General features: G+C 48.0%; 1 protein-coding gene across 1 annotated transcript in view; it reads right to left on the bottom strand.

The window, feature by feature from the left end:
* Window positions 1–9,858, bottom strand: part of LOC107200822 (cryptochrome DASH-like) — a 19,166-nt gene extending 9,308 nt beyond the window's left edge. The window contains exons 1-8 of the mRNA XM_015619799.3: window positions 9,754–9,858; window positions 9,471–9,643; window positions 8,284–8,377; window positions 7,852–7,982; window positions 6,706–6,854; window positions 5,675–5,763; window positions 3,549–3,622; window positions 1,813–1,902 (exon numbers count right to left, since the gene is read on the bottom strand). Of these exons, the coding sequence (XP_015475285.1) occupies window positions 1,813–1,902; window positions 3,549–3,622; window positions 5,675–5,763; window positions 6,706–6,854; window positions 7,852–7,982; window positions 8,284–8,377; window positions 9,471–9,643; window positions 9,754–9,819 (866 nt within the window). The 5' untranslated portion in view covers window positions 9,820–9,858. The remainder of the gene's footprint in view (window positions 1–1,812; window positions 1,903–3,548; window positions 3,623–5,674; window positions 5,764–6,705; window positions 6,855–7,851; window positions 7,983–8,283; window positions 8,378–9,470; window positions 9,644–9,753) is intronic.
* Between the last annotated feature and the right edge of the window lie 2,592 nt (window positions 9,859–12,450).

Below are 12,450 nucleotides of genomic sequence, written 5' to 3'. Positions count from 1 at the left end.
ACATGTCTCAGGAAACATGTTCCCCCTCACATGTCTCAGGAAACATGTTCCTCCTCCAGCCCCACTGGGATGTAATTCTCCACAGAGCAGGGCGAGGGCCTGATTCAGCTTCACACTTCCACAGGAATGAGAACATTCCTGAGACATTTGCATTGATTTAAGTAATAACCCCTTTGCAAGGGACCCTAAGACACCTTTCAAAACTGGTTTACAGTGCTCCAGCCCATTAGATCAGGTGCTAGGCCCACAGATAAAAATGACAGTTTTATATAAAAGCTTTTATATAAAAAGAGTTTTTCATAAAATGATGGCACATCAGCCTCAGAGACCTGCTTCAGCTCTATGCCATATGGGAAGCACTCTGCTCAGCTGATTTTTAGGCTGTCAAGATCCTCCTGGATAATCTGGTTATGGAACAGAGTAACAGAATTAAGGAATCAGTTAGGTTGGAAAAGACCTCGAGATCATCCAGGCCCATCTGTGACCAAACACCACTGTGTCAGCCAGACCATGGCACTGAGTCCAGTCTTTCCTTAAATAACTGCAGGGCCAGTGACTCCACCACTTCCCTGGGAAACACACTCCCATGTCTAATCACCCTTGCACTGAAAAATTCCTCCTTATGTCCAACCTGAACAGGACACTGTCCAAATTCTAAAAAGTAGTGTCATAACACTGAGGTTTAATGAATCCCTCAAGTGCAGCCACCATGACCTGTACTTCATTGTACAATTGACTTCTTGGGAGTTGGACAGCTTCATTTTTATAATTACTGAACACTTTAAAATGCTAAAATCACCATGGCAGGCCAGCTGCCAGCAGGCTGGCTGACTGTTAGATGGAAAACAGGAGTATGTTCATTTCTTGAAATCTTTCCTCTCTTAATTGTCTTTGAAGTAAAAGAAAAAAAACAAACATACACTTCATGGGTGTTAATACTTTATCTGTCATTTGAATTTTAATGAAACTGAACATTTTGGCCAGAATGGTTGGCAGTGTTCTGCCTGCTCTTCACCAACCACTGTGCTGTTTGACATGTTGCAAATGTAGCAAACCAAAATGCACATTTAGTTCTAGAGTTTGCACAGACATTACAGTTTGGGATTTTTCCCATCCAGGTCCAGTGTTACACCAGGCTCAAACATGAACCTGTTTCTCTCTGAGAGCTCCAGGTTCTGATTCAGTGTCTGGGCAGATCTGAACAAGTTCAAGACCAGCCCAGGGGATGGATAAACTGAGAGGTGAGGAAAAGCATGGCTGACAAGATGGGATGCATTAAACCAAATTCCCAGTGTCTTTTCCTCTCTGCTCTGATGTGGTGGTCGTGGCCAGGCAGCTGAGCAAACATGGGGCCACTTGCTGCACTTGTGGCCATGGGACCTTCAAACACCATGAGATTTGCACAAGTCACACAGTCACTGAGACTTTTGGGCTCATATCCTTGATCTGAGAAACCCTTAGGCTTTTATTTGTAAATTATTCTTCCTTCTCATTTATCCCATAACAACAACACAGAGATGGATGGTGCTGATTTGCTGAGATTATTTTCAAAAATCAGCAACCACAGCAATAATAATGACAACTGGCACTCATAATCTTTACTTACAAAGTGCCTAAAGCCCCTGGGTGTTGAAGACAGACTAATAAATCCATACTGAAAGAGAACTACAGTGCAACCCAGAGGAACCAGCCAGCAGGCACTGGAAAAACAAACATTAATAATGAAGAGAGTTAACAGATCACTCTCCTGTGCATGAAATGCCAGGTTCCTTTTCAGAGAAAATAAGCCATGCTGATGGTGCAAAGACATACCAGTATGTGCTCTGATTTGCTGTTCTCTCTCTCTCATACTTCTGGATCTGCTCATAGATGTATCGAGGTGAGATGCAGCCCAGTGCCAGCCTGAAAGCAGAGGAATGATGTCCTGAATGCCACGCAGGACTGACAGCTTGATGTCAGCTCAGAGGGAGGAGAGGGGCAGTTTTGGGTCTAGAGTTGTTGTCTAAAATTTTTGTTTGGCTTCAAGTTCTGACCCTGACTTCCTAAATGGCTTTAGTCAAGTTGTAACTTCTTTGCAACTCTTCAAGACAGAGAATTCTCTTCCAAGTATCAAAATTCTCCCCTTCCTGGGATAGGACTGTTACAGGAGTCTCCAAGCTATAAATAATTTTACTCAAGTTTGACAAGTTTTTCCAAAATGATTTAACAAACCCAGTGACAAACCCAGAATAGAATCTCAAATGTCAACCTCTGCATCACATGTTCCACCAGTCCTTTTACCACAAACCTGCTTATCCTATGCCCAGGGCTCCTTTTCCTGCAGAACCTCAGTGGCTCATTTGAGCAACCACAGAAGGTAAGTGACTGCTGAAAATCTCAGCCCTGGCAGGAAAAACTAGGGAATCAAACCCCATTCTGGCATTTCAACCCACTGGGCTCCTTCTCTTTGCTCCAAATCAGTGCTGCTGCAAGACAGGAAAGAGCTCACAGACTCCAACCCCATCACACAGAGTAATAAAGAACAACTTTTACCTTGCTTTTTCTATAAATGCGTTTTACTGCCATTTCCACTACAGCTTGTGGGAACACTGGATGTTCTAATGAATTGTGGAAAACAGGAAGAAAGGCTTTGAAGAGTTTTTCCTTAATTGCTGACCAGCTGTAATGGCCAGTGTGAGATGGGAACGACTGGATGCAACCTGAACCACTCTGATTTTGATTACGTGACAGAGGAACATTTTGGGGTAAGCAGATCAGGACTGTTTGCTCTGAGCAAATGGCCAGCTCGGAAAAACTCAAGTGGAGGCCACAAATAACAAGCTTCCACAGAGCCAGCAGTGCTGGGATCCCGCAGTGCCACCAGATGGAGCCATCCACTGCAACCATCAAAACACAAAACTCGCTGGAAACAAGAAATCCTGACCTGTAACAGCCTCAGAAATTTGGTTCTCATTGCAATTCTGTTGGGAGAATCCAGATGCTCTCAGCTTAGGCCAAACTGGGTTCTGCTGCTTCCTCAGTTCCAGTCTGGAATTAACTCTGTCTCTTCCAGCACCAGGGACTAAAGCCCCTAATTAAAAACCAAGATATTTTCCTGAACAAAAGATCCTTTCCAACAGGAATAATCAGAAGTGTCTCTTCACCCCACAGAAAAAGGGAATGGCAGTGAGGTGGGGTGACTTGCCCCAAAGTATTCAGGAAACCAGGACTGGGCTGAGTTCTGCTACAGCCCTAGCAGCACACTGAAGCTGTGCAGCTTTCCTGCCTTTCCCTTCCCACACAAAGCAGCATGGAGCCAAAGGTAAATGGTGAGTTCCTCCTGCTCCCTGTCCACACTGGTGCTCCCAGCACACCCAGCTCTCGGCACAGCTCTGCCTCACTGCAGCAGTTCCAGGGAAGTGCAGCCTCAGAGCTGCTCCACCACAACAAAAAGAGCCAAAGGAATCTCACCTAGATCCCTACCATGCCTAGAAGCACTCAGCAGACAGGTAACATCAGTTTGGGATGAAAGCAGAAAAGGATTTTCCAATCTCAACAAAAATCTTTACCATGGTGCGAATTTGGTTGAGTAATCCATTCCCACCAGCCCATTCCGAGTCTCCTTGTAAGAAGCAACCAGGTTCTGTGAGAGCAAAAGAACAAAAGCTTTGAATACTTTACAAGCAGCCTGCTAAATGTTCTTTCCTTCTGGAGCCAGAGCAATCTGGCAGGGCTGGGCTCCCTCTCATGGCTGCCTGCAAGGATTGCACAGCTGCCCAATTCCTGTCTCCAGCACAGACATGAATCAGGCCAGCAGTTTTCATTGTAGCTCTGGGGTTTGTGTCACAAGCTGTGCTCCCTGCTTCAGCCCATAGCACGTTTCTTTCTGCAAGCACTGTGCACCTGGTTCTGCTGCTCCCTGCCCATTCCCATCTGGTTCTGGAGCAAAATCCCACTGAAAAGCACCAGTGGAGCTGGCAGCCTTGTGGCTGTTTATTTGGGGGTAACAGAACCAGTGTGACAGCACCCAACACTCAGCTGCAGGAACCCTGGCTGCTGTTGTTTCTGTGCCCCACAAATTTACAGCAGGATGCAGATCTTCCTTGTTCTGAGCATTCCATGGGCAAGGCAGAGGACACAGGGAAGACAAATTTCTCCTTGATCACCTTCACTGCACAGGTTACAATTGCTAAAGGGCTGTTGCAGCTCATTGGGAAAGATGATATTTGAATTACAAAAAAAAAAAAAAAAAAAAAAAAAGAAAAAGAAGGAACAGGTTTTCCAGCTCTAATTTAATTAATGCTTGACCAAGAGCAGAAGCTATGCACACTTGTACTCATTTTGGTTGGGATGGAGTTAATTTTCTTCCCTGTAGCTAATCTGGGGCTGTTTTGAATTTGTGCTGAAAACAGGGCAGATAGCACACCAATGTTTTCCTTACTGCTGAGCAGAGCTCACACAGCCTCAAGGCCTTTTCTGTTTCTCTCACCACCCCACCCAGAGTAGGCCGGGGGTACACAAGGATTTGGAAGAGGACACAGCTGGGACAGCTGACCCCAGATGACCCAGTGGGTATTCTAGACAACATGATGTCATGCTCAGCACATAAAGCTGGAAGTCAGGATGTTTGGAGTAATGCCATTTGTCTTCCCATGTAACTGTGATGGAGCCCTGCTTTCCTGAGGATGAACACCTGCCCACTGGTGGGAAGTATTAAATGAAACCTTACCTTCTTTGCCTGTGCACGCAGCTTTTGCTTTCCCTATTAAATGGTCTTTAACTCAACACGTGACTTTTCTCACTTTAATCCTTCTGAATCTCTCCATCTCAGTGGCAGGAGCTGAGGGAGCAGCTGCTGTAGGGCTGAGCTGCCTCATGGGGTTAAACCAGGACAATACTCCCCAAAAGCAAAGGAATGCAGGAACTTGGGAAGCACAGCTGAAAGGATGCCCTGGGGGCTGTCCCAGAGAAGCACTGGGAACACCACACTTTTAACCCATCTCAGCTGGAGAGGTGCTCCTCCTTCATCCAGAAAGCTGCCTGGGGTCTGATGCTGTTGGAAATGAGCACATCTGTCTTTAAATTCAGACGTGGCAAATTTAAGACAGTTCCTCAAACTAGACCAGAAAGAAGTTCAAAAACTGTCTGACAAAATGCAGTCAGCAGGAGCTTCAATCCACCAAAGCAAGGAAACAAACAGTAGCTGCCATTATTGGCTGCAAGATTTTAAACCAGACTACAGAAACCTCTTACTATTTATAACTGCAGGAAGAACTTGGGTCAGTTGTTCCTCACCCCAGTTGCAATTCCAGCCCCTTCAGGCCACTTTTCACTCCTCCAAAGCAGAGGAACTACATTGCTGATGATGTGGGACATGAGCAGAGAAGAAGCAAATCAAGGTAAAGCAGCTAAAAAATTTTGTCCCAAGTCCCAGAAGTTAATGGAAAAAAATACTTCAGAGAGATGGCCAGTAAACTAGGTTCCTAAGTATTTGGCTTACATTTCCCAGTCCCAGATGACTTCTTTTTGGTCTAGTTTGTCTCTCTGAAAAACTGAAATAATGCTAATTCCCTTCTTTGCAAAGTTTTATACGGGAGCTAAGGAAATATTATTAGGAAGTAAAATTGCAGCCTCACCCACTTGCACAGCCATGTGTACAAGGGGGAGGATGTAGGCAAGGAAATGTAAGAGTTACCGTGTCCCAAAAATAATATTGCAGCCTCATTAAAGCCTGGGTCTCTCCTCCACTGCAGGGGAAGGCTGTTCGGGGATCAGTCACGGGATCTGCCACAGAAAACACCAACACCCTGTTATTACCCCTGGGAACACATCTTGAAGGTAGGGAGCTTAAAATCTAGGGCTGCTCAGAAGTGGGGATCTCTGCTTTGGGGGCATAAAAGGTTGTGTGGTCCTCCTTTGAAATAAGGGTTATACCAAACACATTAAAAACCACTAAGAGGATGTTTCCTACCCAGCTGAAGGGCAGCTCCTCCACACAGGGAATTTAATTTCATTTTCAGTGTGAGTGAACTGAGGCTTAGTCACAGTTTGAAGGGCAACCAGTGCCTCTGTGTTTTGGTTCTCAGTAGGAGACGTATCATAGAATCACAGAATGGTTTGGGTTGGAAGGGGCATTAAAGATCATCCACCTCCAACCTCCTGCCATGGGCAGGGACACCTTCCACTATCCCAAGTTGCTCCAAACCCTGTTCAGCCTGGCCTTGGACACTTCCAGGGATGGCACATCCACAGCTTCTCTGGGCAACCTGTGCCAGGGCCTCACCACCCTCACAGGGAAAAATTTCTCTCTCACATCTAATCTAAATCTCTTTTAATTTGAAGACAAGTATCTGCCTAACCCTGCAACTAGAGACAGATGCTTCTACAGCACCTGCCAGACTGAAAAGGCCATGGTAATCCAATTATCCTTAGGGACTACATTGCATGCATCTCTCAAGCACTAGTTACCTCTGCATTTGTACAAAAGGACATTTTTTTCTCTGACAGAATATAACGTGCAGTGCAAGATGTTTGGTTTGTATTAACCATCAAAGCTCAAGTGCAGCCTGTGCAGGTACCTGATCCAGCCTGGCTGAACATCTGGAACAGCAGGAAATTATTTACTTTGTAAACCACATTCTTCAAAACAGACCCGAGTAAGGTATTTTTAAGAACAGAATCTAAGCAGGATTTCATTAGAGCAACTTCCAAATTAAGTTTTCTCACCCTTCTGTCCGAAATCCTCCATTGTAGGGATACTCCCTTCTTCCAGCCCTGGAGCCAGGGGCTTTAGCTGCTCTGCCATCCTCAGGCTTGGCCGGACCCTGGCCCCGGATTCCAGCGCTTTTCGGAAGTGGGTGTAGACATCAGGTAACCTGCACAGATGGGAGCAGTCAGGTCCCTGCCCTGGCCCCTCCACACACCCCCTCCTCAGGAGCAGGATTAGCATTCCAGGCTGTCCTCCCAGGTTTGTGATGCCTGTTTGCACACTGCCAGCACAATGGGGGAAGATGCCCCCGGGGGATACCAGCCACCAGAAGCTCAGTCCTTCCCCAATTTCTTTCTGCTTCTGATGCAAATTGTGCCTTTTCGATTTAAGGTGTGCCTTGGTGGGAAATCTCTGAGAGCCAGATTTACTTCACCTAACTTCTGATTAACACAGCTGGTCTCAGTGTAAAAATCTACATCCTCCTGGTGCCTTTTCAGTCAAAAGAGAAAAACAGGCATTTTCATGGCCTGACTTGTCTGCCCTTATTATCTACATTTTCCACAGAATACCACAAATCACTCAATTCCATCAACTACACAAGTGACTACTGAGGGAGCAGTGAAGAGTACACACACCAAGGTGGAGTTGGAAGTAAATAATCTCTTAGGTCCCTTCCAATCCAAACCATTTCATGGCTCTATGAAGTTGCTTCAGGTGAAGTTTAGATTGGATATGAGGAAAAGTTTCTTCTCAGAAAGGGTGGTCAGGCTGGAACAAGCTGTCCAGCTGTCCAGGGAAGTGGTGGAGTCACTGTCCCTGGAGGATTTAAAAGATGTGCAGATGTAGCTCTGAAGGACATGGTTTACTGGTGAGCTTGGCCTAGTTAATGGTTTGATTTGATGATCTTAGAGGTCTTTTCCAGTCCCTGAATGAATGGTCAAACACACACCTTGGCTTTATACATATAGAAGCATAAATCCTACTAGTGGAGAGGGCTGAATGTGCTGCTTCCCCGTTGTGTGCCTGAGTATGACAGCACTGTTCCATAAAAGCACAAACAGGTGGACTAATAAGTCCCTTCTCTGTGGGACCAGAGGACTGGGAGCCCCCCTGAGTGAGAAACAAATGGGACAGTGGAGGAGAGATACCACAGAGCAGCCCACCTGTCAATAGGCCTGAAGGGAAGATCATCCCTGTGATACAGCGTGGAACCCCAAAATGTCTGAATCTTCACCCCGTGCTGCCTACACACCTGGCACAGCCCCTTCTCCACATCCAGCTCCTCCTGTGTGGCCTAGGGAGGACAAAAGAGTGAGGCCAGGGCTGCAGAAATGCAGCTCCCACATACTCAAAGACTCTGGTCTCTGGTCTTGCCCTCTTTATGCTTCTCCACATCACCTTCATCCCTTTGCCCCATCGAGGACTCCCACTCGGGGAGTCCCCATCCCAGGAACTACCCAGCTTCCCCAGGGTTAACAACACCACAGCCAAAAAAGCCTCTGAACACACAGGATCTGCATCACCACTTGGTTGTGGAAGAAACCTTCACAGCATCATTTTCTCTTTTAACTGTGTCACTCGAGTACTTCCCTTACCTCTTCATGGAAAACCACAGCAGTGACAGAGCCCAGCTGAGTAATCAGATCACCGACCACATCTTCCGGCTTCCCCTTCCTCACAACCAGGGTACTAAAATACAAAATATTGGCCTGAAATAGGTTGGATGTTATTGTTATTTATGTGTACAAGAGGCCACCATCCCAGCCCAGGCAGGCACTCGTGTCCTAGCTTTCTATGGAGCACAGACAGTGTGTGGAGGCAGACAGACAGGATTTGACCAGGCTGCATTTTTTAGGAGCCCCTGAACAGAGTTTGTAAGCCTCTGGGGCTTAGTTTGTGTCAAACACATTTCTGCCACTCTGGATGCCTTAGAAAGGATGACTGGGCACAAAGCCAGGCTGTTACCTAAAAGTGAATCTGCTCATTCTCACACACTAAAGAGATTCAGGGCTGGCTGATCCACCTTGTCCAAGTTTCTTAGACAGGCTGTCCCATCCCTGCAAATATTCAAGGTCAGACTGAACAGGGCTCTGAACCTGATCTGGTTGAAGATGTTCCTTGCTCACTGCAAGGGGTTGGACCAGATGGCCTTTAAAGTTCCCTTCCAACCCAAACTATTCTATGACTCCATGATATTTTGCTCTACAAAGCCAGATAATGTTTGGTAATGGATTCTTCAGGTCCTGGTCTACCCCAATTATGGTTCTAAAGGCATTATAAACAAGGATATCTGAGTCTAGAGACTGGGTTTAGTGGGACAGGGCATAAGGAAATGTAACTCTCCAGTCTCAGAAGCCAGGATCCATGCTGGTCTTCTCAAGCCTACACGTGGGGAAAGCTCTCCAGGGACAAGGAAGCCTCCAGGCCACAGTGGCTACTGTAATTGCCCACATCTCAAAATTCTGCCATTCATGTTTCCCTCTGTCAGCACTCTGGGCAAAGCACTCCAGGCTGACACTCATCTGGGTACCTGAGAAAGCAAAACGGCCGTGGCACAGAGCCTGGCTGGCTCTTTGTCCCCTGTGCAGGTGACCACAGCAGGTCACTCAACAGGGGCTACACACGGGACCCCCCTGCAGCTGACAGAAGGGCTGTGGCTCTCTGAAACAAGCCACCATCAGAGCTCAGAGTACCCGACATGATGTGAGTCACAGCACAGGTATGTGTTAAAAATAGGAAAACAGAAATGTATGTGTTATTTGCACGGGGCTTTCTCAACTACCTTCCTTTTTTCTTGAGCGTTTCCCTCAGGTCCTTCACACTTTCCAGCAAAAACCTGAGTCTGTGTGGCCCCGTCTTTGGCAAGCTGTAGCGGTGGGTGCCCAGGTAGTGCCGCGGGTCGAAGCAGTAGAGGGGAATCACGAAATCCGCGTTGTGCTGAGCCCAGTGGAGCACCTGGAAGCACAGAGCGAGCCGTGAGAGCCCTCGGGGCAGGATGCAGGGAGAATCGCTGCCCATCCTGCCCAACAGCAGGGCTGTTCCTACAGAAACCCGGCGCTCCCTACCTGGTTGTCGTGGTGGCGCAGGTCGCAGCGCAGCAGGCAGATGGCCGTGCCCGCTGTCCCCGACATGCTCCCTCGGCAGGGCAGAGCCTGTGCCCGGCTCTGTGCCCCCTGCCCGGCCCTCATCCCGCCCCGGGGAGGAGCCGTCCTGCCTCCGCATCCCCGTGTCCGCCCCAGCGCGTCCCTGCGCCGGGCGCGTCCCGGCCCGCATCCCTGCGGGGAGCGGGGCAGCAACCGGGTCTCTTCCCTCCGTCTGCGGTCTCCTGAGGCTCACCAGAGCCTTGCCCCGGCCGGTCGCTCTTATTGCTGGGTGTGTTTTTTAACCTCTTTGCCTTTTGAAATCTCTTTTACACGGCCTCACCGGGGACGCGCCTCGCTGCCGCCCCGTTGTGCTGAGGCTCAGCCGCCGTGACAGCGACCCTCTGCAGACACCGAGGGTGACACCGAGCCTCGCCCTGCTCTGACTGTGCTGATCCTTCAAATCCCACAGTGATACCCTTCAAATGCCAAGGCTCCGATGTCACGGTCACTAGCACAGGAACCAGAATTTGTCACCTACTGGCCGACAAAAGGCGAGCTGTAGATGGGCAATAATTGATGTACTTGGTTCTCAGCACTGACAGAAGTGGCTGAAGTGAAAAGGCTTTGCCTCATCCTATGGCTTCCGTCAGCTGACATTGGGCACCACTGGTCACACATCCCTAACTCACTGAATTGTCCCTCAGGATCCTTTTTTTTTTTCATTCAGCTATTCTCATAAGAGGAAACCAAGCACAGGAACTGCCTGCCCAAGGAAGTAGTGGAGTCACCATCCTTAGGGACACAGCTTAGTGGGGGATGTGGCAGTGCTGGGTTAATGGTTGGACTGGAGGACTTGTCCAACTTAAACAATTCTGTAATTCTGTGAAATGCTTGGTTGATGTGTTCTCTGTCGACCTGCTTCTCTTGTGTAACTCCACTGATTGTCTTGGGATGGAACAGAGTGAAAAAGGGGTTAACATGTTGCAGCAAGGAGCTGATTCAGGATCCAGGTTAACAGCAATGAGTTGCTGCAGCTCATTTAAGTACCTGAATTTCTGGAGTGGAGTGTTTGGTGAAGCCACACAGACTCTGACCAGCTGACCACAAGTGCCCAAATGTGGTACCCAAACCCCAGTGGGTCTTGGGGAGTCCTGGCTTCAGGTCCATCTCCTCCAGACCTGGTGGTGCTGTGCATGCAGCCTGGCTGTGGGAAGTGATGTGGTTCCCTGTGTAACCCACATGACACATCACCTCCTGATCTCTTCTCTGTGCACCAAGGGCTCCTTTTCCTGGCTCAGCAGCTGCAGCCCATTGACAACCAGTGACTCATCCCAGAGGGCTCATGTTTGGTAAAAGAAAAGAGGAGCCAAAACTTTGGCTCATGCCCAAGGACAACACTGCTGTCCGCTTGCAATGCTTAGAAGACAACATGTCTCTTTATCATATTAGAAATAATGAAAAAAACCCAGTTTATAAATCTTCCCTGTTTGCCTTTGCCTTCATTTGGACGAGGACAAACAGTGCAGTTGGCTTTGCTTTTGTTTGCAGTCAGGCTTCCCCCACAGAGTCTTGGTTGACATTAAGCTGGGCCAAGTCTGGCAATGCTGACATCCTCTTGCAGCTTACTCAGAGCTGCGAGACAGCCACCCACGTGCACTGCAACGCCAAAACCTCGTCAAAAGGCTGTGCAAAAACGGGGTGCCCTGCTGCCTGCAAAGGGGGGATTCCCCACTGGCAAGGAAGGCTGGTTTCCACTAAACACACACCTCTGCAGCATAACACTGAGAGGAGATAAGAAAAGTGAGTTTAACAGCGAGTGCCTGCCAGCTTTCGATTTGTATTGATATAAAAGGTGTGAGGTGCCCAACGCTGGCAGCAAGAGCAGCACAACAGACTCTGCACCCACTTGGCTGTTGGATGTGCTGATCCAGGCAGCAAGAGTGGGCATGAAAAACTGATGTCCATAAGGGATGGGCAGTTTGCTCAGGCCCAGGAGCCAGATTTACACCCAACACCCTTTCTGTCACATGGCTGGAGGTTGGTTTTATTTCTTTTGCACTCTTGTAGGAGAGTACAAATCCTTTTGCACACTCAGTGCTTTTTCACACAAGCCAGTGCTTCCTAAAACAGCACTGATCACATCCACTCTGAATTCTACCCTGAAAAAAAAAGGATAGTTTATTTTACTTACACAGTTTCTTCTCTTCAGGTTCTGCAAGCACATCTGCCTAGTCCCTGTTTCTGTGAGACCTTATGGAATCATCCTCTGAAAATAAGTGTAACAGGGGTGTTTAGGAAAGGCTGTGTGGGCAGGAGTACTTTGTTCTAAAATTGGAAACCAGGAGACCTGGCATTGTGAACTGCAGGTCTGCCAGTCTCCTTGCCTGGATTTTCCACTCTGATGAACACAGTCAACGAGAACAAAAGCTTTCTTTTTTTCCCCACTGACACCTGCCTCTTTACTCCAGGATGGTGTTCCAGCTTTCCATTCTCCCTTTGGGAAGCAGGGAAGCATTGCCTGCTTGCAATACCAGCAATCTCTATGCCAGTATGGAGGGAACAAGCTGTCCACTGTCATTTTTGTTCTCCTAAGTATCCTCCAAGAGCCAGTTCCTTTCCTGGAGTCCTGAAGTTAGGCAATTCATGGGACTTGGGAGGAAGTCTGTGAGCTTTGCCAGT

The sequence above is a fragment of the Parus major genome, chromosome 2, assembly GCF_001522545.3.
Source record: "Parus major isolate Abel chromosome 2, Parus_major1.1, whole genome shotgun sequence".
NCBI lineage: Eukaryota > Metazoa > Chordata > Aves > Passeriformes > Paridae > Parus > Parus major.
This window is presented reverse-complemented; position numbering and strand designations above follow the sequence as displayed.